The sequence below is a fragment of the Electrona antarctica genome (genome assembly GCF_951216825.1).
Source record: "Electrona antarctica genome assembly, chromosome: 16".
Classification (NCBI taxonomy): domain Eukaryota; kingdom Metazoa; phylum Chordata; class Actinopteri; order Myctophiformes; family Myctophidae; genus Electrona; species Electrona antarctica.
The window spans coordinates 14,675,661-14,702,669 of record NC_136797.1 but is presented as its reverse complement, the minus strand read 5'-3'; the positions used below and the strand labels follow the sequence as shown (position 1 = coordinate 14,702,669).

The 27,009-nt window shown below is 44.5% G+C and overlaps 1 protein-coding gene across 5 annotated transcripts in view; it reads left to right on the top strand.

Annotated features, from left to right (window-relative positions):
* Positions 1-26,534, top strand: part of LOC306939814 (retinoic acid receptor RXR-alpha-A) — a 329,786-nt gene extending 303,252 nt beyond the window's left edge. For 4 of the 5 annotated variants that reach the window (XM_079524535.1, XM_079524538.1, XM_079524537.1 and 1 more), the window contains 6 exons: positions 2,783-2,973; positions 13,013-13,142; positions 16,108-16,240; positions 19,261-19,352; positions 19,901-20,006; positions 21,221-26,534. In XM_079524535.1, coding sequence (XP_079380661.1) covers positions 2,783-2,973; positions 13,013-13,142; positions 16,108-16,240; positions 19,261-19,352; positions 19,901-20,006; positions 21,221-21,368 — 800 coding nt within the window. In that variant the 3' untranslated portion in view covers positions 21,369-26,534. The remainder of the gene's footprint in view (positions 1-2,782; positions 2,974-13,012; positions 13,143-16,107; positions 16,241-19,260; positions 19,353-19,900; positions 20,007-21,220) is intronic. The other variant, XM_079524536.1, reaches the window with a different exon arrangement.
* The last annotated feature ends 475 nt before the right edge of the window (positions 26,535-27,009 follow it).

Below are 27,009 nucleotides of genomic sequence, written 5' to 3'. Positions count from 1 at the left end.
ATGTTCTATGTTCTTTTGAAAACTACAACCGCAGTAAAGTTTTATTAATCGCTGTGTGGAAGACAAACACATAAAAAAGCCACACAGTTTTTGTTTTCCCCTGTGGTTTTCAGAAGTAGGCCTGCAGCCTGTTGAAAAGACAACATACCCATACACACGCACACACACACACACACACGGGTGCGCGCGCGGGTGGAGGTGCGGTTTCTGTTGCCTTGGTCAAAGTGAGTCTCCATGTCTGCTCAGCACACACACAAACCACTTCCTGTGTCTACTCTGCCAGACCAATCGGATGAGAGAGAGCGAGAGGGAGAGAGGGGGGCGGAGGGGGGGGGGGGAAACCCCAACAACACAAGGCTTTGCTTCAAGTAGACATTTATTTACACTACATCGAAGAAGAAGAAGAAGAAGTAGACAAAGTCTCCATTGATGTCTCGGCATGCTCTTTGAAAGCCATTCTGTCACCGCGAGTATCTGACGACCTGTCACACTGCAAATGAGGAGTGACAGTCCGTGAGCGGTGTGTGTGTGTACGGTCGATAAGTGATTTGTGTATAAAAGGAGCTGGCTGTTTGTCATTTCTTTTCACATCAAAAACACATCTCTTTGATAAGGAAGCCAAGGGTAGTCCTTGAACTGTTGCACGTTGCTGTGTTGTGCATAAATGTGGGTTTAACCCATTTAAAGCTGAGAACAGATTCAACTTAATGCCTTCTATATCATTTTTTCATGTTTCTATGTCAGTGGTTCTCAAACTATTTCATGTCAAGGTTCAAGGTTCAAGGTTGTGTTTTATTGTTACATCTTGTGTACAGGTACATAAGAGTAAAACTTATTTTTGTTTGGCTTCCTTCAGACAATGCAGCAGCAAAAATATAATACGACATCAAAATAGCAAAACACAGCAAACAAAATAGAATATAGTGCAAAAAAGAGCAAACAAGTGTAGAAAAAGAGTATCATATGTACATGTGCATGTTTTCCTTGTAGTAGGACCCCCAGAATTATATGTAATTGGCCCCGGACCGCAATCTCAAAATGTTTTGTTCCAGGTAAAAGTGTTCACTGGGAAATAATATATATTCAAAGATTTGCGCTACATTTTCAAGATTTTTCAAAAATACTTGAAAGTTATACAGCTAAAGTTTAAAATAATGGTTAAAAGTGGTTAAAAGCTACGGCGACACAGCTGGGTTCCCGTCCAAAATGGGTTAAGGTCCCTCAATGTATTCCATCCTCGCTGCCAAAGCAATTATTGATGATTCTGCCGTGGATGTGTTTAGTGGCATAATGCATATAGTGGGCTGTGCACTATTTGTGCACATGACACACACACTGAGGCAAAGGCAGTTGCACTGCACATACATAAATAAATATCTTGAGCACTGTAACTTGAGCTTGTAGATCTGCTATTAATTGTCGCAGAAAGTAAAAATAAATGTCTGATCTGCTAGATTTGTATACATTTAAAACCTTGTGAAATGGGACATTCACAATGAGTAATCTCTACTTTTGGTAATTTAAGTCCATGTTGGTACCAATACCTTTGAACTTTTACTCAAGTACATTTAGAATTCCGGACATGTATGTACTGTACATGCATTAACATTGAGTATTTCTTCATTGAGGTATTTTTTGCGTATACTTTTACCTAAGTAAAGAGATTTGCACCTTTTCCCACCACTGAGGAACACAATGGTACTTATGGTACATTAAACAAAAGGTCGTTTCGAGGAAGCAATCTGATTGGTTGAAGGAGACATCTAGCCGTGCTTAAACAAGCATGATGGAACGCCTAATTAAAACATAAAAACAGCTGCTCTATTCTCCCAGAGCGGAGCCGACTGGGTTGCTATAGAGCACCGAGGTCTGACGTCAATATCGGTAGAGGGCGCTAAGTCCACTGGTTCATGTACTTTTTATTTGCATTTTAGATGTGTTTGTGTTTGAACTGTGTTTGAAAAATAAACAAATCATCCAGGCCATTTCACTCACATGGATATGAAGAATCAACTGACTGAGAGAAAACGCTATGGTTACTGTTGCTGAATTAGTTACATTTTCAAATATGATTGACTGACTGTCGATACAGAGACACCTCCCCGACAATTTCGCCGAGACAGTTTGTTTATCTTTGGACCACAATGCTTATATGAGACGATTTTTAAGATGACCCCATGTTATTCTCCATCGAGAAATTACTTCCGTGAACCAGGGGATTAGCGAGTGACGTCAGGACTTTGGTGCTCTATGCTAGCGAGTTTCTTGGAACACTTTTGGTCTAGTGGCTACATCTGTCATTAAAACAAATGTGATTTTTTTTGGCGAATATCTTAGTTATAATGAAATTGACTTTTTTCCTTTTTTTTAAGGGTAATTGACTGTTGTATAATCAGGCGTGCCATTAATGACTGTAAAGCACGACCCTCTTGTGTAATATTGCTTAATTATATGCATATATATATATATATATATATATATATATATATATATATATATATGCAGCAGTAGTGACCGGAACCAGTTTTGTTACATATAATATATGCAGCAGTAGTGACCGGAACCAGTTTTGTTACATATAATATATGCAGCAGTAGTGACCGGAACCAGCTTTGTTACATATAATATATGCAGCAGTAGTGACCGGAACCAGTTTTGTTACATATAATATATGCAGCAGTAGTGACCGGAACCAGTTTTGTTACATATAATATATGCAGCAGTAGTGACCGGAACCAGGTGTGTTACATATAATATATGCAGCAGTAGTGACCGGAACCAGTTTTGTTACACGCAGCCGTTCAGGAGGAGCGCCAGCGAGCCAAGGACAGGAACGATAACGAGGTGGAGTCCAGCAGCTGTGCCAACGAGGACATGCCGGTGGAGAAGATCCTGGAGGCGGAGCAGGCCGTGGAGCCCAAGTCGGAGACGTTGTACACGGAGACCAGCCTCGGCGGCGTGCCCTCCAACTCGGTGAGTCCTTTCAGCATTTCACAGAGTACAGTCACTACAGCAGGGTTTTTCCAGTGGTGTGCACAGATTGACACTAGGGGGTGCTAGAGCACCACCTGCCCTTGCCCTCTGGACGGCAATGTGCCCTTTTGACCCCCCCCCCTTTTCTTTTTTGTACAGTGTACAGTATGTGGACTATGGTGACATTGATAAAAAAAAAGCTTATAATATATTATTTATGCCCCAAAATCTATAAATCTCATACTATTAAGGCAACCTACCGGTTCCACGTGCTCCACAAGGTGCCCTTTTCTCACTTGAGCACCTGCCCCTCTAAATGTCTGTGCACGCCACTGGGTTTCTCAACCCTGTTCATATCAAGGCCTACAGATTTGAGCCACGTGGGCCACCATTTGATGGGATTTAGTCTTGCTGACTCAACTAAATAATTTGTCCCCATTTCCAATGCTGTATTGATGTTGATACAATTAGGAGAGACTATAGCAAACATCGTTGATCAAAATATCAATTCTTCTTCTACATTCTCTAATTGTGTAGACTTCTTGTAAATTAACTTAAGTAATGCAGATGTTTAACAATAATATAACTCTTGAGAGTGTCAAATGGAACCAAATGGACCCACAAGGGTCCATTTGGTTCCATTTTACACTCGAGAGTTAAAGATCTATCAGGGTCCATTTGGTTACCGACTCTCCATTTAGCTGGGGACCACCTGGAACCCCCTCAAGGACCACTGGTGGTCCCCGGACCACTGGTTGAAAACCACTGCACTACAGTATCAATACAGCAATATAGAAATACTACTGTTACAAGTACTCATTTTGCAGAATGTCCCATTTCAAGTTTTCAAATGTATAAAAATCTTTTGAAAATAGCCAAGAATCTACAAGCTCACAATGCGCCACGATGCGACTCGTTGTAAAGCTTGTAGATCGGCTATTTTCAAATGGGCAACATGTATATACTGCAGGGCTGAAGTGACGGATGCATGTTTTGTAATAATAATCCAAATCTACACAATAACTAGTAACTAAAGTTTTCAAATAACTGTAGTGGAGTAAAAGTGCAATAATTGCCTCTGAGATGTAGTGGAGTAGAAATCAAAGTATTGGAAATACTCTTACACAAATACACTTTCCACCACTGGAGATAGTATACAGTATGTGGGGAAGCCAGCTCGGTGGCCTTGTGGTTAGAGTGTCCGCCCTGAGACTGGGAGGTCGGGGTTCAATCCCCAGCCGGGTCATACCAAAGACTCTAAAAATGGGACCCAGTTCCTCCCTGCTTGACACTCAGCATCAAGGGTTGGATTAGGGGTAAGTCCCTGCGACATACTAGCGTCATGTCCAGGGGGTGTACTTGTACAGTACATCAAGCTGCCTCACGCTACAGAAACAGGAGATAGGCTCCTGCCCTATGGGCCTCATGGCTCGGCAAGGCTACTTATGTGGGGAAGACAACCCACCTCATTACAAGCTCATTAAACACACAAACAGAGCGTTTTAAATGAACAACGCAACGTGCAGAGAATTCTTCAAGGAATTCAGGTTAAATTAACAACGCAACGTGCAGAGAATCCTTCAAGGAATTCAGGTTAAGAGTCAACCAGTTCAAGATTCATGATGAGTATGAATACCACCGCTAATCCGCCCTTCTGTAGACCCGTTTGGATTTGACTCCCAAGTCATCCCCACCCCAGCTCAGTGGATAAACATAACAGCAGACATGGCAGATACATAATGACTTAAGCCAGTCTGGGCGGGAACCCCTTTTGGTGTTAGCATTATGTTATGCTTTAGCTATTGAAAAATCACACCCGTGTGAACTGAGTGGTGCAGTGACGTCACACACTAACCATAGCAACCATGCTCACCTGTACGTGGGCCACGTACAGGTACACACATACATAGATACAGAAAAAGCTGGTTATTGGAGTGGTTTGCACCACTTAAAAATAGCAGCTCTACAAGCTCATAGCGCGCCACCGAGTGGCGCGCTACGAGCTTGTAGGCCTGCTATTTTTGAAAGGTCGAAGAACGACTGACATAGAAACATAGCTTTTTCAGAAAACTGTCAGGATGTAGAAGACATTTTTAGAATCTGATCTCAGGTCAGAATGGGTTAAACGCCCATTTATGCTGCGTCGTATATGCGTGTGGTTTCACGCTGTGAGCTTCAAACCGGCTATATCCGGCTACGGCACCCGACACCCGACACCGTCGTAATGAAATGTAGCATTAATAAGGCATTAGATCGGTGGTGGTTTTCAGCCTTTTTCATATCAAGGTCCATTATTTATTGGGCGTTTGAGCCGCGGAACCACCATTTGATGAGTTTTAGCCTCAAGAGTATCAATTCTTCTTCGACATTTCCTTATTGTGTAGACTTCTTGTAAAATAACATTTTAGTCCAGTTTCTATTCGTTGACCAAATTGTCAACATATTTAGTCTTAGTTTTAGCGACTGTAGCTTAGTTTTTATTTGGTTTTCCTCCGGTGAAAGAAGGCAGTCGGTGAACATTTTCCGGCATAGTGTTAGTCACCTACACACCCCACCCCACCACAGCCACCACCACCTCCCCACCTACACACCCCACCCCACCACAGCCACCACCACCTCCCCATAAGCACACCTACACACCCCACCCCACCACAGCCACCACCACCTCCCCATAAGCACACCTACACACCCCACCCCACCACAGTCACCACCACCTCCCCATAAGCACACCTACACACCCCACCCCACCACAGCCACCACCACCTCCCCATAAGCACACCTACACACCCCACCCCACCACAGCCACCACCACCTCCCCATAAGCACACCTACACACCCCACCCCACCACAGTCACCACCACCTCCCCATAAGCACACCTACACACCCCACCCCACCACAGCCACCACCACCTCCCCATAAGCACACCTACACACCCCACCCCACCACAGCCACCACCACCTCCCCATAAGCACACCTACACACCCCACCGCACCACAGCCACCACCACCTCCCCATAAGCACACCTACACACCCCACCGCACCACAGCCACCACCACCTCCCCATAAGCACACCTACACACCCCACCCCACCACAGCCACCACCACCTCCCCATAAGCACTGTAGGCTGTATGTCCTTCACTTCGCTTTATGACAAAAAGGCAGGCGTGCCGACAGCGAGGCACGTCGCGCCGAGTGGCCGATGGAGCTGCCAGCCGAGCGAGTGCCCACGCCGAGCGGGCGGGCAGGCGGTCGGGCAGGCCTCACCGTCACTGGCGCACCCCCGCTTCGTTGTCGAAGTGACGCAAAAAGTAACTCACGCGTTGTAAAACCTTGCATATACTGTGCAGTGTGCCGGCCGTTCGCCACAAACAGGAGGTTTGTGGCGAACGGAATATAGGTTATCATGTTTAAGCGGAACGAGGGGCTCCCATAGCCCCGTCTTCAGCCAATTCACTGCATGGGCATCTGAGCCAAAGGACAAGGTGTCCAGGCAAGTGCCATCCTTGGGGGGGGAAATATATATATATACTGTTAAAAACACTGCAGGCCGCAGTGTTTTGACAGAGAGGAATGAATAATGCAACAGACGGTTCCTGAAAGCATCACATGGAGCTTTGGCTTTCTTAGGAATTCTGCTGCTAGAACATGAGAGAGAGAGAGAGAGAGAGAGAGAGAGAGGGGCTGTGTAGTAGCCTGCTGAAGGAGGCAAAATAATGCAATGGTGGATATTGGAGAAGGAGACAGATGGATGGTGGAGGGGAGGAGAGTGAGTGAGTGAGCGAGCGAGAGAGCGAGCGCTTCTATGACTCGTGCTTCAGGTGAGGGAAATGTCCTGTGAAGTGAAGGTAGACTGGTGGGGCTCTCAGTAAACGGGAGCTATTTTTGTGAGGGCCAGATGGAACCGTGCTAGTATGTCACCGCTAGCGTGTGACATACTACCCGCATACAGGGTTTCCGTCGGACATCCGTGACACGTCACACGTTTGGATCACGTGACAAAAAAAACCCACTGACGCTCGATTCCTAAGGCTTCTGGGAAACCGAGGCTCAATGCATTGCCTACGGTGCTTCTGGGAAACCGAGGCTCAATGCATTGCCTACGGTGCTTCTGGGAAACCGAGGCTCAATGCATTGCCTACGGTGCTTCTGGGAAACCGAGGCTCAATGCATTGCCTACGGTGCTTCTGGGAAACCGAGGCTCAATGCATTGCCTACGGTGCTTCTGGGAAACCGAGGCTCAATGCATTGCCTACGGTGCTTCTGGGAAACCGAGGCTCAATGCATTGCCTACGGTGAGTGTCGGCCACTTCCTGCTTGATCTGTTCCTTGTTTATGTTTCACTTCACCCCGAATCCCCGATTCAAACGCAAACGATGGGATTGTTTTCAGGTGTTTTAAATTAGCCGTGCAGCCCGCCAGAACCGTAGCCTATACGTTTTCCAGGGTTTATATTCTTTAATCCATGTTTTGATCGGATCGAATCGTTACCTGCCGAATTCTACGATACCGTTGGCAACAAGCCTGAGTTATATAAGCCCACAACACGTCTCTCTGCAACGCCTTGTGAGCTTAGTAAGGTCGGCTATTGCGGCTATTTTCCGGTGCGTGACACTCGCGCGCACCACGCAAGCATAACTCAATAGTATATTTTTATCCGAAAAGAACGAAAGGGCTCTTCAGGGAGTTCCAGGGGGTCCCCAGCTAAATGATAGTTAGGAACCAAATGGACCCTTATGGGTCTGTAACTCAGAGAGTGTACAAATGTACAAATTTGTACACTCTCAGAGTTAAATTAACATTTATTTTACAATATAAATTGGGGTCTCAGGGATAGAAATGCCATTAAATGGGGGTCCGTAGTCTAATTCATGTCAAACTGGGGGGTCCTTGAAATGAAAATGGTTGAGAATCACTGATAGAGCCGTAAAAAATAAAACTTCTCTTATGGGGGGTCCCTGGCATATCTCTTCAAATGGGGGGGGGGTCCACGGGGCTAATTCGTGTCACTTTGGGGGTCCTTGACATGAAAACGTTTGGGAACCACTGCTGTGATGGAGTCCCCAAGCCACGGGAGGCGTGCATGCAGGGCCTCCCCGGACCATGACCACTCCCCTCTTGTCTGCACCCCCCCCCCCCCTCCTGCGGGGTCTCTATTGGGAAGCATTGCCCCGTGGGATAATTAATCACAGGGTCCGACGGGGCAGTGGTGACTTGACTGCGCTGCACCATGAATGGGCCGCGCGCCGCGCCGCCACTGTCTTAATAGCCGGGGTGGGTCTGGCCCGAGCTGAATGGAAGTGTGTTTATCTCATGGTGACCTAGAACAGGAGTTAAACAGGCGTTAGTAATGTGCCTCCAGCCAGACAAGGAAAAGAACGTCTTTCTTTCAAGAAAGGGACTGAGGGTAGAGGGGGGGGAGCCATCGCTCTGTCAAGCCAGGTTTTTCTTCCTTCCTCTTACTCTGTCCTCTCTCTCTCTCTCTCTCTCTCTCTCTCTGTGTGTGTGTGTGTGTGTGTGTGTGTGTGTGTGTGTGTGTGTGTGTGTGTGTGTGTGTGTGTGTGTGTGTGTCTCTGGCGTGTGTGTGTGTGTGTCTCTGGTGTGTGTGTGTGTCTCTGGCGTGTGTGTGTGTCTCTGGCGTGTGTGTGTGTGTCTCTCTGGCGTGTGTGTGTGTGTCTCTCTGGCGTGTGTGTGTGTCTCTCTGGCGTATGTGTGTCTCTCTGGCGTATGTGTGTGTGTGTCTCTCTGGCGTGTGTGTGTGTGTCTCTCTGGCGTGTGTGTGTGTGTCTCTCTCTGGCGTGTGTGTGTGTGTCTCTCTGGCGTGTGTGTGTCTCTGTCTGTCTGTGTCTCTGGCGTGTGTGTGTGTGTCTCTCTGGCGTGTGTGTGTCTCTGTCTCTGTCTGTCTGTGTCTCTGGTGTGTGTGTGTGTGTGTGTTTGTTTAAGCTGATAATTGGGACTTGGTGTCATTAATTTCCACAGGATCCATACCATTCTATCAGGCAGTATGGTATGGGTCTGTTGCCTACGCTACGGCGCAGCGTGGTTTCAAGCAGAATGATGAAAAATTGATAGGTACTATAAACCGTTCGTCTCTCCCCTCCGTAAGTGATGAAAATTTCATAGGACAGTATGCAAGCCTGGCATTTCTCTAAGCTGCTGGGATGGGGGGGGGGGGGGGGGGGGTCCACCGGTATGCTGCTGTGTGCACATTGCTACAGAGCCTTTGATATGGCGAGGAACTAAGACAATGTTGTTTGTGACTGGCATTAAGTCGATGTCCTCCAAGGGCCTTTCTGCTAAAAATCCGCTCGTTCAGTCTCTCTCTCTCTCTCCTCCTCAGGAGACACTTTCTTTTCTCTTCTTTCCCCTCTCCTCCTCTTCCTCCTCCTCCTCCTCCTCTTCCTCCTCCTCCTCCTCCTATTCCTCCTCCTCCTCAGTCTCCTCACATTTTCAGAAAGCAATCAGCTCGGGCGCCTGGCTCTCCCGAGTGGAGGGCTCTTCACAGTAAAGGGAAAAAAACACAAGAGTTTGTCACAGATATACTCCCAGGTGGTCCCCGGACGGTGGACTGGTCAATCAGTCATAGTCTGCTGCGTATGTCGGGTTAATGTTCGTCTCACGACCGCAGGTCATGTCGGCTCTTATCCGTTGGGTCGCGTCCCGGAACTTAAATTGCGTTTCCTTTACTCGAGGTACAGTGAGACCTGTAATTTGACACCCGTGAGGGTCATTTGAGGGGCGCGTTGTGCTTCTTTTCGATCCTTTCGCCTCTGTCGTCTCCGCAGGCGGAGCCTGGGAAAACCAGGTCAGTGTAAACATGGATAAAGAGAGCCATGGCATGCAACATTCATGGGCCTCGCCGTGTATAACGAGAACTCTGGGACTTGTATTCTTATATGTGGGGGCGGCTCGACCGCGGCGTGTGCTGGAGAAGCACCCCCTTTTGTTTTCCTCTTGTTTGGGGCTGGGGCGATGCCTTTTGGAATGAATTATTAGACAGATCTGTTTGTGTGTTTCCAGAGTAAACCGGAGAGCTCAAAGCAACACGTCGCACTGAGCAGCACCGTCCTGCATTTCCCACAGAGATCAGATGCTGAAATATTTATAAGTTGCCTGTTTTCGCTTCCTTTTCCCCCCAAGAATGAGGGGGAAAAAAGTACTACTTTTACTACTTTTTCAAAAGAGTGTAGGCTTTGCGGCTGCTTAAGTTTTTCATATTTCAAGGCGGCCATTTCTGATTCTCTGCAATGGGAATGACTTTCTCACCAACGAGGTGGAAGGGTGGATTGGAAGGAGGAGTGATGGGAGGCTATGCTGTAGTCTTACTTATGGCCTAGTCTAGTAGAGAGAGGGGTTTGAGTGCATTCTTTCTCTCTTCATCTCTAGCTAATCTCCCTCTGAGAACAGCCGGTTGATGTTGGGATCCTCCAAGCTTTTAGCATTGATCGGAGGGATTTTGAGAAGGAAGTATTGCTCCGACTGCTGGCGCCATGACTGTGAGTTCACACGCGCGTACACGCTCGGCATCTAAAGGTGATATGCCTGCACTTGCAAATCAGTTTTTCTTGAAACGGGACTAATTGGAATCAATGGTGATGTCATTTAATCGCTCCGGAAGATTTTTGATCTTCCAGAGTGGAGGAAGCACATCAGAAGCGCCATCGTGAGCTGGAAGCGAATCGATGAGATTGCTGGCTAAACTTTCCTCTAAAGTCTAAACCCTCTCAATTCAAAGGAGAAAAGGAGAAAAGCCCATTAAGATCTGCAACGTACGCATCTGTGTTATCGTAGCTTTTAATCACTTTAGACCTGAGGCCGATTCCACAAAAAAAGGCTTCTAAATCCTAACAGTTTTCTGAAAAACCTATGTTTCTATGTCAGTGGTGCTCAACCTTTTTCATGTCATGTTACGCTCTCAAGAGTGATCTCAAGAGATCTCTAAGGGTCCATTTGGGTACCAACTCTCCATCATTTAGCTGGGGACCACCTGGAATCCCTTCAAGGGCCACTGGTGGTCCCCGGACCACTGGTTGAAAACCACTGCTCTATACACACGACGGCATGTGGAGAGTGACGGATTAGCTGGAGGAGCTTGCTGGCCACTGTGTTCTTACAATCTGAGCTCGCCACCTGCCCGACAGCACTGCGGGAGCCCCAAAGCAGTGCAAGTCACTCTGGATTAAGAGCGTCTGCTAAATGCCTAAATTGTAAATGGTAAGCAGGGCACCGCGGCCTCGAGGGGGGAGAAGAAAGGTTAACCTCTGTCCACGAGGGACACCGCGGGGTTCCGTAAGTGGTCCGACACGTGTTCCGGTCCGGCGGTCATTAGACCGACAACCTATACCTCTATCCCTAATCTAACCAGAACCGCAAGAAACGGGAGCAGCGCATGTTCGAGCGGTAGTCCGACCGTTGTTCCCGCGTGTCGGACTAATGCTCCGGCGCTCACAGCGGCCATGGAGTGGTGGAAAGTAACAATAACATTTTGAGGTATTTGTACATTACTTGAGTATTTCCAACCTCCACTACTTTTACCTCCACTCCACTACATTTAGGAAGCAAATATTGTACTTTTTACTCCACTACGTTTATTTGAAAACTTTAGTTACTAGTTACTTTGTGGATTTGCATTATTATTATACATATTATATTATACATAACCACTTCAGCAGTATATTGTTTCAACTAGTGAAAAACATAATGTTGTCCCAGATCTGCCCTACAAATTGTATTAAGAATGAATGATATATAATACAAGTTATAAGTCTACTATATTCTCCAAACGTGTTCAAATGGTTAAACTTCAATGACTGGTAGGCGACCTAATTAAGTTGAATGAAATGGTCCACATTCATGCACTGCCAATGTAACTAGGAAATCGGGGCCGATCGCGTCATTTTAAAATAATCAGAATCGGGTCGAGAGCAAAAAAAAAGACGGGATCCCTAGTATCAATATTATATCCATATCATGATATTAGACTGGATATTGTACTGTGATTTGGGATATTGTACTATTGTGATATGGCATACACGTGTTCTATAAAAAAATATATAAATATCGGATCGGGAAAAATCGGAATCTGCAAGATACTCAAAATCAAATGATCGGAATCGGATCGGGAGCAAAAGAAATGCGATCGAGACATCCCTAAATGTAACCATTGAACAGGGCTTATTAGCCCATTTTGGGCGGGAACCCCTTTTGGTGTTAGCATTACGTTATGCTTTAGCTATTGAAAAATAGCAGATCTACAAGCTCATAGCGCGCCACCGAGTGGCGCGCTACGAGCTTGTAGATCTGCTATTTTTGAAAAATCGAAGAACGACTAACAGAAACATAGCTTTTTCAGAAAACTGTCAGGATGTAGAAGACATTTTTAGAATCTGATCTCAGGTCAAAATGGGTTAGAGTCAAGACTCTGTTCAGGCATGAGTGGCGTCACATTGGCACACTCTTCAACCACCCTGACCCAACCAGCCACAACGGTTGGTATTTAGCGTTTCACTGCTTTTGCCTTGGAAACTGCTCCGTCTATTAGCGCCGGGCTCCCTCTTGAGCTCTCAAGCACTTGTTCTGAAGCACAGAGGGAGTCAGGAGGGCCTCTTTGGAGCTTTCACTGGGCCGGCCCTCCAAAACGCTGATTTGTGCGGAGACTAAAAGGTCCCCAAGGAAAGGGCCTGCTCGGAGAAAGTCATTTTTCTACCGACGGTTCTCTGTAGGTATTTCCTCCTCCAAGCCGGGGCAGAAGCACTGTTGGTTTTGTCTCGCTTCGTGCTCCTCCGCAGAGGAGATTATTCACGGGCGTGTGTGTGTGTGTGTGTGTGTGTGACAGCTTTATTATCTGATGGGGAGGTTGTCACACACACACATGCACACACACACACACATACATACATTTACTGTTCACTGTACGTTACACTCAATCATTCATCAGCCGTATTTCTAAATTTAAAAACTGTGTGTGTGTGTGTGTGTGTGTGTGTGTGTGTGTGTGCGTGTGTGCGTGTGCGTGTGCTTTGTGTGTCTCCCTGCTGCAGCCTAACGACCCAGTGACGAACATCTGCCAAGCGGCTGACAAGCAGCTGTTCACCCTGGTGGAATGGGCCAAGCGGATCCCGCACTTCTCGGAGCTGCCTCTGGACGACCAGGTCATTCTCCTCCGAGCAGGTCAGTCCAAAAAAACCTCATGTTGGCTCACTGGAAAATATGGAACCCACTGGTTACACAGGTCTGTAAATCTGAGAGTGTACAAATGGAACCATTTGTAGGATTGAAATCAATAAAAACGGTGGAAACTGGGCGTGTGCAGTTAGCTGAGAAAAGCCATGTTGAAGAGGTATTTGAAGGTTTGGAGGGTGGGGGGGCTTCTCTGAGAGTTTTGAGGAGTGCATTCCACAGGGTGGGGGTGGGGGGGGGCTTCTCTAAGAGTTCTGGGGAGTCCATTCCACAGTGTTGGGGCAGCAGACGTAAAAGCCCTATCGCCCCAGTTACGGTCCTTAGTCTTGTGGACCTCAAGGAGGTTGATGTCACCCAATCTCGGAACCCATCCGCGAAAAATGAAAAATGAAGTCGTTAATGTATGTTTTGTAATAATAAAATCTACAAAGTAACTTGGAAATACTCAAGTAAAGCACAAATACTCAAAATTGTAATTAAGTGCAGTACTTAAGTAAATGTACTTAGTTACTTTCCACCACTGCTGGTGAAAGCAGGTGTAACGATCTCTTTACATATTAATGAATGAGTAGACAGAACAATTATGTGTAAACTTCGAGAAACATAGAATATATAGAATATAGAATATAGAATCAAAGACACAGAAAGACAGCCAGACATAAAGGCAGACATGCATGTAGACACAGATACATGTATGTAGTATGTACATACATGCATGTAGACACAGATACATGTATGTAGTATGTACATGCATGTATGTAGACACAGATACATGTATGTAGTATGTACATACATGCATGTAGACACAGATACATGTATGTAGTATGTACATGCATGCATGTAGACACAGATACATGTATGTAGTATGTACATGCATGCATGTAGACACAGATACATGTATGTAGTATGTACATACATGTATGTAGTATGTACATACATGCATGTAGACACAGATACATGTATGTAGTATGTACATACATGCATGTAGTATGTACATACATGCATGTATGTAGTATGTACATACATGCATGTAGACACAGATACATGTATGTAGTATGTACATGCATGTATGTAGACACAGATACAAATGTACGTGAAACAAACTAGTAACCATGCAGGCAAATCAGGTCATAGCCATGAATAACCAAGTCATGTGACCAAAGCAGTGTCACCATACCACCAAGGTCGGCGTGCGTGCGTGCGTGCGTGCGTGCGTGCGTGCGTGCGTGCGTGCACACGTACATCACTCTGCGGCTGAAGCAAAATGCTAAATGAACAATGGCTTCTTGTCAGCAAACAATCTATATTTCACCGCTATATAATTTACAAAAATGATGTACTATCTCAATTTTACATAATTATTACATAATTACTCAACTAGTCTAAAAGTTTAACAGCATTCAGGAGCTTTCGTCCATTTATAGGGGATAGCAACTGCTATTAAATAATAATAATTAAAATAGTAGGTAGGTAGGTATAGGGGTTATTTGTCTTGTCTGTAAATTTGAAAAAGTATGAATACATTTTTAGGAAAACTAATTGGAATATGTCTTGTGATTTTCACGTCACCATGTTTGGTAACCAATTTATTTTAGGTGCAACAAAACACTTCCGGGTTTTTATCGTGGTTGTTGGCACGGCTGGGCAGGGCGACGGGCGCTCCACTTCGCCGCAGCAAAGCCGTACCGATAACCCACGCTAAAGCACGCCCCCGGGCGTGTGTTATTGCCTAAATGAATCATCTGACGTTCCCGTTCCGTTCCGTTCCCCCGTCATCGCAAGGCAATGAGGTCACCGTTGGGGCTCTCCGTTCACGTTGTCCTTGTTGACGTGCCTGTCGCTCCAAATTACACCGTTCATATTATAACCTGGAGGAGAACAAAATAATGATCGCTATTACAACAGCCCTCCCCACCCGCCCGCCCGCCCGCCCGCTAGAACCCACCTTTCCTTTACCTTTAGAATAAAATCCTCCATCACCGATTATCCTTCGTGGATATCCACGGTGATGGAGGACCTTCAGAGAGAGAGAGAGAGAGGAAAGATTATTGTGCAGAGCGTCTCTCTTCCTCCCCGCGCTCAGGTTTTCTATAAATAACCGCTTTAGTTCTGCTGTCTCACAGATGAAAGCATCTCAAGCCCCCCTCTCTCATACACGCCGGCTCAACTCTGGGGAGAAGAGGGGTATACTATATGTGTTGCCAGGCAGAACAGTTAAAGGAGCCCTGTCACTCAACAAAAAAGAAAAAGAGCCGTCCTCTCTTGTGTCGAGCCCTCGTTCTGCCGCGTCAAGTGTGGCGTCTTCATCGCAGTGGCAGCCACGGTTCATCCTTTTTCACGCGCTTGTCTCCTCTCGGAAAGCGTGTTTTAAAATGTCCCACGGTATAAACCCCTCTGTGTTCATTTATCTGTTTGTAACTCTGGGAGTGTAGGGATGGAATTTGGTTCCAGAGTTAAATTAATTCTTTTTTTCTTTTGCACGTGCAGCTTAATTGATTCATTGGTCCCACCCCCCACCCCCCTTCGTTTTTTTATGTCGGTTTTATTTTTGCCTGAGCACCATGTGACGTTTTGTGGTGGGACTTATTTTCTCTGTCTTCACACATTACTTCATTCATCTCCCCATCTCTCTCTCTCTCGCTCTCTCTCTCTCTCTCTCTCTCTCTCTCTCTCTCTCTCTCTCTCTCTCTCACTCACTCACTCTCTCGCTCTGTGACTGATGAATGACAATGTATACTTCTCTTTATTACTATAGCTGTTATTTAGTAGTTCTTCATCATTGTTTGTTATTTATTGCTGCTTTTGTTGCGGAACCAAAACTAAAGAATGTTACAGTTCTTATACATAAGTGGTAACAACACAATCTCTCTCTCTCTCTCTCTCTCTCTCTCTCTCTCTCTCTCTCTCTCTCTCTCTCTCTCTCTCTCTCTCTCTCTCTCTCTCTCTCCCCTTCCAGGATGGAACGAGCTCCTTATTGCGTCGTTTTCACACCGTTCCATATCAGTGAAAGATGGGATTCTTCTGGCCACGGGGCTGCATGTGCACCGTAACAGTGCCCACAGTGCCGGAGTGGGAGCCATCTTTGACAGGTCATTTTCACCACCTTAATTTAGTCCATTACAATCAGGAAAGTTATTTTATTTTTTATTTTTTAATTACCAGTCTGGATTTTTCATTCAGTGACAGGCACATTTTTAAACCTCTTAAGAATAGTCTTGAGTAATAAGTGCAGACAGGAATATTTCATCCTTTCGTGTCCCCACGATGAAATCTACAAACTCGCCTTAATTCTAACCTGACTCTGCCAGATTGCGGCAGTATTGAGTTCACCAGTTCCCTCCTCCTGCCTGCATTGGGCTCTCTCAAGCAGAAACGATGAACCGGAAGCAGCGGGACAACAATCTGATCTCCATAATCATTTCGAGTTGTAGTCTTGTTAGGTTGTGTTTATATTTGTGCTGTGGCACAGCTTCAATATGTCATCAGTCTCTGCCCGAGAGACACCAGACTCTCCCTTCTGGCAGAATGCAAATGTTGTCCAGTGGTTTTACCAGGCCTACCAATTACTGGTAGAGTAAAAGTATAATATTTGCCTCTGAGATGTAGCGGAATAGAAGTAAAAGTATGGAAACTTGGAAATACTCCAGTACTTAGTTACTGTCCACCACTGAGACTGCTGTAACGTTAGTTTAGCTAGCCTAATATTACACACAGCGTTCTCTTATATGACATTCCAAAACAAATTGACCTCGGGGGGACAACAGTGGAGTGATGTGGCAGAGGATCTGGTGTTCTGTCGTCTATGATCAATTTCGTTGTACATGTGTGTAAACAGTGTTCAATGATAAAATAAAATCCATCCATCCATCCATCCATGCTCATTAAATATGTAGCTTTATGGACAGCAGAGAGGTTACAAAGATAAATGGTAAATGGTGCATTTATATAGCGCCTTTATCCAAGGCGCTTTACAGAGATGTGCATTACATTCACCTATTCACACACGCATTCATACACCGATGGCAACGGAAACCATGCAAGGCACCAACTAGCACATCGGGAGCAATTAGGGGTTCAGTGTCTTGCTCAGACAACTCTGGGGAGCCCGGGTTTGAACTGGCAACCTTGCGGTTACCATCCAGGCACTCTACCCCTGAACCACCGCCGCCCCAGAAGGCGGAAAGAAAGACAGACTTGTTCAGTAGAAAATGTAAAAAGATAAATAGGTAATCAGATTGTCAGGTCGAAATCATGCAGCTCACAGAGAAATCAGACTGGAAACGGCAAAGGCGGTGATTTTACTGCTTATTGGCGGGTGTGTTATTGACATTCTGGCACAGCAGGCTGTCTGGAAGAGAGACAGACAGACAGACAGACAGACAGACAGACAGACAGACAGACAGACAGACAGACAGAATCTCACAGGGGTCTGCAATGTCTGTTCAGCCATAAGTACTGCATGAGTTGACGCTCACACACACACACACACACACACACACACACACACACACACACACACACACACACACACACACACACACACACACACACACACACACACACACACACACACACATTGTGTGATTGGCCCCAGAATAGGGATGCTAGTGTTAAAGTGGTTAAACACTCAGAAATGTGCAAGCGTATATAGGCTGTAGGAAGTGCTCTGCTCTCCTCTCCGTTTCTTCCCTGGCTCTGGTGTTGCCTTCCTGAGTTCTCTCTGTCCCTATAGCTCAGTCATTAGCGCAGCGAGAGAGAGTTCACCTCCAAAGGATGGATTACATCTCCATATTAACTTGAGGCGGGTGCATTAAGATGCTGGCCACTGATAATGTTTCTTTATCTACTCGTCTCCCCCTGCTCCTTACAATTGAAGAGCCTGGTTAACTTATACACTTGAGCCTCTTTTTCCTTTTTTTCCCCACCATTGTTCCTCAGGGCAAATTGAATTAGAATGAACTAGAGTTCCTGTTGGACTTTACTCTCTGCGAGGAAAGAAAGGGAGGGAGAGAATGGCGCAGGGAGAACGAAGAGGAGAGAAAAGCCTGATTTATTCTCGACTGCTTTGTTGAAAGTAACAGATTTTCGGGCTATGCGATGAGATGCAATGCGGTGCTAACAACGTGATACACTTGTGTTCAACATGCTACGGAGTGTAATACAACATTTCCGTGCGCTGGTGTCCCCACGATGAAATCTACAAACTCGCCACGCGTCACAATGTAGCGGAGCTTGTAGATTGTGTACACCGGCACGAGACTATGGCGTGGAACACCGATGAGGGACAAAATACGAGTGTGGGCGCAGCCCGAGTCAAAGAGGGGTGAGAAGTTCAACTGACTCCGGGATCTCCCTCCACAATGACGTCACCCACTTGAAATGGAAGGAAGTGTCGGCGTTAGGTTACAAATTGTTGCTCATTCTGCGGCACTCACATGGGTTTCCTTTTTATAAAAAAACCATCCACTCAATGTAATTGTCAGTGTAAACATTTCCAGTGATTTAGCTGTCTGGACGGGGATTGTGTTTCATATTCTGAATAGACACAGGTCAAAATGGTGTTTGGAAATAATAATAGTGTTTGTTTTAGCGTGCTTGGATTTGTGGCAAAGGCAGAAACCTCTGACTTGGGCTTGGTCAAAAGAGGGCGGGCCACAATTAAATTTAGTGGAAAGAAATATGAATACAATCTCAGAGATGTGAACAGTACAGTGTTTATAATGTGATATTTCGGTATTTGACATGGCTGTGGGAGGAACTGTCAACATAATGTGTGTAGTAACTTGTTGAGTTGCTCATTCAACAAAAGCATGAATTCTGATTGCTTCAAAGCTACAAATTATCATTGTAAAAATAATTTGACTAGTCTTTGCTTTTTTTCCCGTGCTGAGATGAGCAGGAGGAATGAAAATAAAAGCATCAACTAAATAGATAATGACAAATTATAGGCTAGCATTCATTCAAGGGAATAAAAGGAAATCAATAAAAAAACGTCAACTATGGATTCCAGCCCAACAGCGACGCTATTTAACATCTGATATTGAATTACACCTACAGTATGTGTAACAGGAATATCAATTATATGTATTTTCTTATCTTTTGTGCTTAGAGTGCTCACCGAGCTCGTGTCCAAGATGAGAGACATGCAGATGGACAAGACGGAACTGGGATGCCTTCGAGCTATTGTTCTCTTCAACCCAGGTAGCTTCTGTTGCCCCTGCACCCTTTTTCCTGCATGAGTTGTCTTCAATCAGTCAGCAAATCAATACACTATGCTGATGCTCGTACATTGCAAACGTACCGTAATTCAGTCTAGATCAAATCGTCAAACGAATCTTTAGCCACATTTAAATTAAAAGTGAACCAATTAAATCATTCTGTGACAATGATGTCACACAGACTGTGTTTGATGCACTGGTTCTCAAAGTGAGACCTGGGGACCCCCAGGGGTCCTTGAAGGGGTTCCAGGAGTCCCCAGGTAAATTAGATAATATAGAATAGCATCGCAATCAGTTTAACCATTTTAGACATAACTTTGTAGACGGAGAGAGTGACTATAATGGCGGCTTTCAGGCGCGATGCTAGGACTCTGACCGTCTCAAATGTAATATAACTGTTCTGTTCTGTTAGATCAACTGTCCTTAGATCAGCGAGCAACAATAATTCCTTTGATTGATAAAACCTGTGATTGTGACAAATAAAGCTGATTGTGTTCTGATGATTCTGGTGTGCCTTCCTTACTTCCGCAGACTCCAAAGGTCTGTCCAATCCAGGTGAGGTAGAGGCACTGAGGGAGAAGGTCTATGCATCTCTGGAGGCCTACTGCAAACAGAAATACCCCGAGCAGCCTGGCAGGTATGATGCTGCATGTCAACTGGAGCTAGCTAGGGCTGCAACAGTTAACCCATATACTGCCTCCTGCTGGACGCAGAGCCAACCGCAGACTGCCGAGCTGATTTCAATGCAGCACACGCTGGACTCATATCCTGTCTGGGCGACCATCTTTAATGAATAAATAAATAGCATCAATGCTAGCGAGCTAAAATGAAGCCATCCTTGCTCTAGAAAGCGCCAATGTTTCCATCTAAACCACCGGATAATCAGCAAAGATTTATCCAAACCATGGAGAGCTCCGTAGATTTCGTGTTATTCAGCTTTTTAGTCAGCCTGTATAAAGGGAGGTGAACGGCAGCGCGGTTGCGCAATCCGGTCTAGGATCGCTAAAGAAGGAAAGGCCAAGCCAAAATAATAATACAAAAAAAGAAATCAGCGATCTGGTTTGATATCAATAATAAAGCTTATCAGACGGAACATTACGCCAGAAGCAGTTGCTGTTTGGATTCCTTATGACGGAACGTTCCGACAGGAGCAGTAAACGCGCACGCACGCACGCACGCACGCACGCACGCACGCACAAATAATTGATAAGAAAATAATCGATGGTCACTCTCCCTAACTGGAACACAGTGTGAACTCTTGGCATGGAATTTAATTTCACTATCACATTTTTAAGTTGTGCTGCCCAATTTTGTTAGATATAATCTTTCACTGGATATTCTCTTTCACAAACTTCACAACTTCTCTAAACGCTAAAGTTACACCGTGTGCCGAAATAGCACAGTCATCAGAAATGTACTGCAAATGTATTTTGCCATAGTGTACAAAGTCATTCCTTAAACAGTATTTCCCCCTACTACTTAATGTATCAACAGACATGATCTTATTTGGGTTATTTATTGTTTTAGCCGTTTATTACATTAGAGATTATATAGAATCATATGTTTTTTCTTTGTGGTACTCGCGTGAATCACAATGCTTCAAAAGGCTATTGTGTGCAATTTCTGATGAGCTAAGAAAGAAAACAACACAATTTCAATATTTTTCCTCCTAAAACTACGCACTGCATATGGCATCTTTGTCTCATTCCTCGCAGATGTTGGAAAAACAGTAGGGATACTGTACTGCATTGTACTATGTTCTCTTTTCATGTCATTCTCATTCATCTGTCTCTGTCAAGAGAATAACGCTTTTCTTTTCCTTTCCCCCCGTGTTGTGTTGTGTTGTGGCAGGTTTGCCAAGCTGTTGCTGCGGTTACCGGCGTTGCGTTCTATTGGTCTAAAGTGCCTGGAGCACTTGTTCTTTTTCAAGCTCATCGGAGACACGCCCATCGACACGTTCCTCATGGAGATGCTAGAGGCGCCCCATCAAATGACATAATGGCGGGAGGGGCTAGGCCCTTCTTCTTTCCCCTCCTGTCCCGCCACCTTCCCTTCTGATAAAATAAACACGCCCTCCCGCCGCCACCAGTAACGCCACTACCACCATCGCCCCTGGGTGGATGTGGAGTCACCGTGGATGTGAAGGTGTTTGAATCCCCCCCCTCCGTGCCATGCGAAAGAGACTGATCAAAACGGAGAAACGCAGGGAGGGGGGGGCGGGGGTCAGGGGGTTCTCTTCTGCTCCCTTTGATGAGTTTCGAAAATGAAATCCCATCATGTCTAGACTATGGGTCTGTTTTATACCTTGTACAAATATATAAATAAGAAATATATATATATGAAATGTCTTGAGACAAAACGAGTGACAACATTGGACTGAAATGAGGACGGACTGAGGATACAAGAATTGTATTGAGCCATTGTTTTTGGTCGTTGCTTTTTTTTCTTTTTTTTTAATTGATTTTTTTTTTCGTTGAAATAATCAATCTACAAGCACACACGTCACGACGTGAGCTTGTAGATCGGCTATCTTTTGGTGCTCGACACACACACCGGCGTGCAACAAAGTATGAATCAGGCTTGGGGCTCTGCTTGCAGGTGTAGTTTCAAACACCGCTGATGATGTCATTGGATGCTCAGTGTTGGGGAAGGGGGACGATGGAGGGGACTTGTGACAAGAGGCCTGGCCTGCTTGGTCTGGTCTGCTTGGGCCTCACGCCCGATCCTTCAGAACCTTCAGGACTAACATACGCTTGGAAAGAATGAACTCTTTCTGCGTTCAGTTACAGGACAAGTGGGCAACAACAGGTCAGGGTCCTGCTCTGTCAGTTTGGAGGCGGAACGCCTCCCTGCCTGGATATAAATATTTGGACGTGGTAAGTGGGGAAAGAATCGGACTTGCGGGCGCTCAACTCAGGTCTCTACTCAAATCCAATGACAAGTTAAACCACCTCTCTCTCTCTCTTACCGACACTGTGTAACATTGGAGATGATGGGAGAAGACGTAACGTTAGTCCCTGGAATCAGCCCTTCCGAACGGAACGCGTTGACCGAGCGGAGTTGGGAGAGCTTCAATTGGGACCATCTGCACATGGTAACCCTGGGTAGAAGGACACTATGCCTCTGGACTGTATTCCCCCCCGTTTAGTTTCTTTACATCCTCAGCCTCACAATAGCTGTATGCTACGGGAACATCACTGTGTGCTCTGAAAGGATAGGATATGTATGGCCAAGGCGTGCAGAAAACTCTTTGAAACGTTGAGGGTTGGGATTTTGCCCAAGACAGCACCGCAGGGGGAACCGTTGTAGGACCAAAGCAAAGTTCTTCTTGAAGTGATGCCATATCTTTTACTCCTGTTCCCCTGGCCTCTCTGAGCATCCCTTTGCATACCTGTCTTACACACCAACACACACCCTTAAGGTCCCTGCACACTGCTGCGTTTTTCGGATTTTTAGCTGCGTGTTTTTCCGTTGGTTTTCCGAAAAGCGCGTCCAGTGTGCAATCACCCATTATCACTTCCCCACTCGGTCACCCCATGGCACCTTGCAGTTGGAACCTAGCTTTAGAGCCACCTTCTGTCTACCTGTACAGGAAGTTACAACCGTACGCAGTATTGATGGTGTTTTGTTTTGTTTTCGTTTTGTTTCTTTTTTCACTTAAAAACAACAATTCGCAATTACCTCCTTTAAACCATCCCTCAGACTTTTTTTTTTAACGTTTTTGACACGCCTCCTCCTCGGAACAGTGCGTGGGAAGAAGTGCTTGTTTGTTGCAGTGAGAGCCATTGTTTTTATTCGATTTTTGATTGTCTTGTCTTGTCTTGTTTGTTTCTTGGCACTTAACCTCATGACAGTGGAGCCAGGTTCCTTCACAGAGAGGCGACGTCGCTGTACCTCTGGGGGATCAGGAACTATCCCGTTCTCCTTTCCCCCCTGGGAGTACCGCACGGCACGGTCACTCAACCTCTGGGGGATCAGGAACTATCCCGTTCTCCTTTCCCCCTGGGAGTACCGTGCGGCGCGGTCACTCAACGTCTCTCGGCACTTCTCTGGACAGACGAGTGTCATTGGAGTCAAAGTGAAATGTTGAATAGTGTTTCTGTTGTGTATAGATATGCTACACGCCCATCTTTCTGCTTCTTTTCTGCTGCAAAACTATGCACCAAGCGCATTTCCAAAGATTGTCTATGGAACGGTCATGTTTTTATAGTGTAAGGGTATGGCTTAAACAGCACTGACTTCTATAAGGACAGAAGCAGTGTTTGTGAGATATGGGTCCTATGCAGTGGTGGAAAAAGTACTCAATTGTTTTACTTAAGTAAAAAGTACCAATACTGCAATTTAGAACTACTTCGTTACAAGTAAAAGTACGGAATTGAAAATGTACTTGAGTAAAAGTACAAAAGTATCGGCATCAAAATGTACTTAAAGTACTAAAAGTATTCATATTGCAGAATGACACATTTCACAAATTCAAAATGTGTAGAAGATCTATTGCGACGCATTGTGAGCTTGTAGATCAGCTATTTTCAAATGGCCGAAAGTAACTAGTAACTAAAGTTAACTAGTAACTAAAGTTTTCAAATAATTGTAGTGAAGTAAAAGTACAAATTGTGCCTCTGAGATGTAGTGGAGTAGAAGTAAAAGTACTGGAAATTGGAAATACTCAAGTAAAGTACAAACACCTCAAAATTGTACTTAAGTACGGTACTTAAGTAAAAGTTATTTTTCCACCACTGGTCCTATGTGATTTCTTCCTTTACGGGAGGTAGGACTACCTTAGACCTTTTTATTGAGATGTTTGATGGAAATTGGTGGCCATTTGTGTATCAATGCCTTACTGCTATAGATACAGCTACATGGGGGGAAAGCTCCTGAAATAGTCAAACATTGTCTCCTGTTTCTAGATTGTTCAGCACATTAGTGCAATATTCCAGAAAATAATCTGTAACCTCAGGCATTACAATATGATTTTCCTCTTAATTATTTTAAGGGTTCTCAATTAATTTGTAGTAACGCCCTATACCATGGGATCGGATAGTTCAAAAATTGATACCAAAACATCGTCATGATCAAAACAATGCTCTGAGATCTCAATACCCCCGTAAAGGAATGAATGATGTACCAGTCAGCATTATATAATGTGTGTTCTTCAATCTTGGGAGAAGTTTCAATGGCACACATTAAGTCTCGTCCTCGACATAAACGTTGTTCTCAATGAAGATCTATGTTGTCAAATAAAATGTAAGACCATGCTTCATCCATCTGTGAAGCTGTAGATTCCCATGTTTCCTCCTCATTGGAAGACTAAGGTTCTAGGACCAGGTTTGAATGCCAATGTTGAGAGGGTGAGCTAGACTTTAGGTGGGATTGTAAGATTAGTTGTGAGAGAGAGAGAGTGAGGAGTCTTATGGCCCAGAGAGAATTATTGGGAACCGTGGCCGCTATGGAAGAGCTGTGACTGCCCCCTTGTGTGGGGCAGTCACAGTACTGCAGTACTACTTGAATTTTATACAAGTATTTAATCAGACAAAAAAAGGCACTTTTTTCATCAATGCTAGTATTCCTCTTGGTCAGACACAACCTCACTGTTTGTGCTTATTAAGATTGAAAGAAAAGAAAAAAAGAAAAAAAAGCAATAACCTCAATATGAACCATTGGCTTGTTGTTTAATTAATACAGCTCATCAGTTTCAGTGAGGTGGCCTGTTATGTAATGAGGCGTTATTTTGGACTATCCAGGTGACAGTATTGACTGCCAGGTTGAGCTCAGTTTACACTATTTATATTCTGGGATAATGATGCTTATGTATTCGTAAAACAAACAAAAGGAAAAAAAATATGACCTAAATATTTTCAACCTAAGCACTAGGGTAGAGGGAAGTATTATTCTTTTTCAGATTAAAGATTTTTTTTTGTTCAGTTTTTTTTGCCCCGTCCCCCCTCCAAGGACCAGCAAGGCCGAATCCAGTGGACAAATAAACAGTAGCAGACGACATGGCATGGCCCACTAACCTTGAAAAGAAGACAGGCACGTTTTATTCTGACACTATATTAGTTTTCCAAAAAAGGATGCGACGACTTGTTGAATTCTTTCAAGAAGCCTCAAACGTTCTCCTGTTCTCTTGCGTCTAATGTATCATTATACCGAGCTCTGTCAGTTTACAGTGATTGGAGAGAAGACCCTTGGTATCTTAAAGCTCAATTCATACACTGCCGTGCGTGGAATTGAACACAAGCCATAAGCAAATACAAATCTCTAATGCAGGACATGGACAGAATGGTATTATTTGGCGATCACCTGTCCTAGATAGAATGAAACAATGAATACTATTATATCACGAGGGAGACATCTTTCAGACCAAACGTGTTCTAAACAAACAGGTGAGACATCATTGTGCTATTCAACTCAGTGTTTTATGGTGTTTTACAAAAAAATGTCATGAGGGGAATTTTTGGTTTACATTTATTTTCATTTGTTTTTGCATTTTGACTTTCTAAGGAGCTAAACTCAATCAACCAGCAGCATCACAGCATCTTTAAACTGAAAAGAACCAGCTCTGAGCAATGTGTGGGACCTAAAAAAGAACCGTAGCAAGCATAAAACACAAAAAAAGGACACAAAAAAAGAAGACAAAGAAAAAAGAAAAAGGTTAAAGGTTTTAAGCCCTCCAAAATGTATTTGTTGCTTGGCTATATTGTATCATGTTTAAAATGTAATCAGGAAAAGCTAAGCTTGTGACACAATCACTGCTTTCTTTGTTGCATAGACAGTTGTCTGGGGAAAAAAGAAAAAGAAAAAAAAAACCTTCAGAAAAGATCTATTTTTGTACAAAGTTAATTTTATCCCTTGCTAATATGTACTCTGTTATTTCCTTCAGTGGGCTGTTGTACACATTGTGAAAAAAAAAAGTTGATTTGAAAAGGCAAGGAGAGAAAACAGATTTTTGGAATGAAATTGTGAGGGTGAAGAGTGGTAAGCCTGGAAACTTGCCTCCTTTGCCCCTTTTCAACCTATTGCTAAAAGAAGGGACTGTCCTCTTTCATTATATTTTGGTCTATTTTTAAGGAGATGGAATTTCCTTATCTGTTCTTTGTGGGTTTCTCTGATGTTCTATCTTTCATGGACAGAAAAAACGTTATTAAAAAAAAATCTTAAAAGTAAATTGTGTCATCTGGTGATGAGTATTGATTGTCTCTGCTAGGCCGGACGGCCCAAGACTATGTTTTCGGCCCTGTCTGTCCGTCCGTCCGTCTGTGAACAGCTAATTGAATTATTACTACATTATCCTCTTCAGTTCAGACCTATTTAAACGTTGGCTTGCCTACTTGAAAATAGGCGATCTACAAGCTCACAACGCATCAATCAAGTTTAATTGACTCCAAATTTAAATTATCAATTTTTTTGATATTGGGCATACATGGATTAAAAAACATGTATGCCCTAAATTAGCACTTCAACACTTTAAATAAGCACAATTTTCTGAAATTCTGCCTAGACCAATAAGGGATAAAAGGCGTATACAAGGCCTTCCCCTGGTAGCCTACACTTCCCCTGGTACACTAAATGTTTTTCTGTGTCATTTAGGACAGTGGTCCCCAAAGTGGGGGGTACGGGGACCCCTTGGTCCTTGAGGGAGT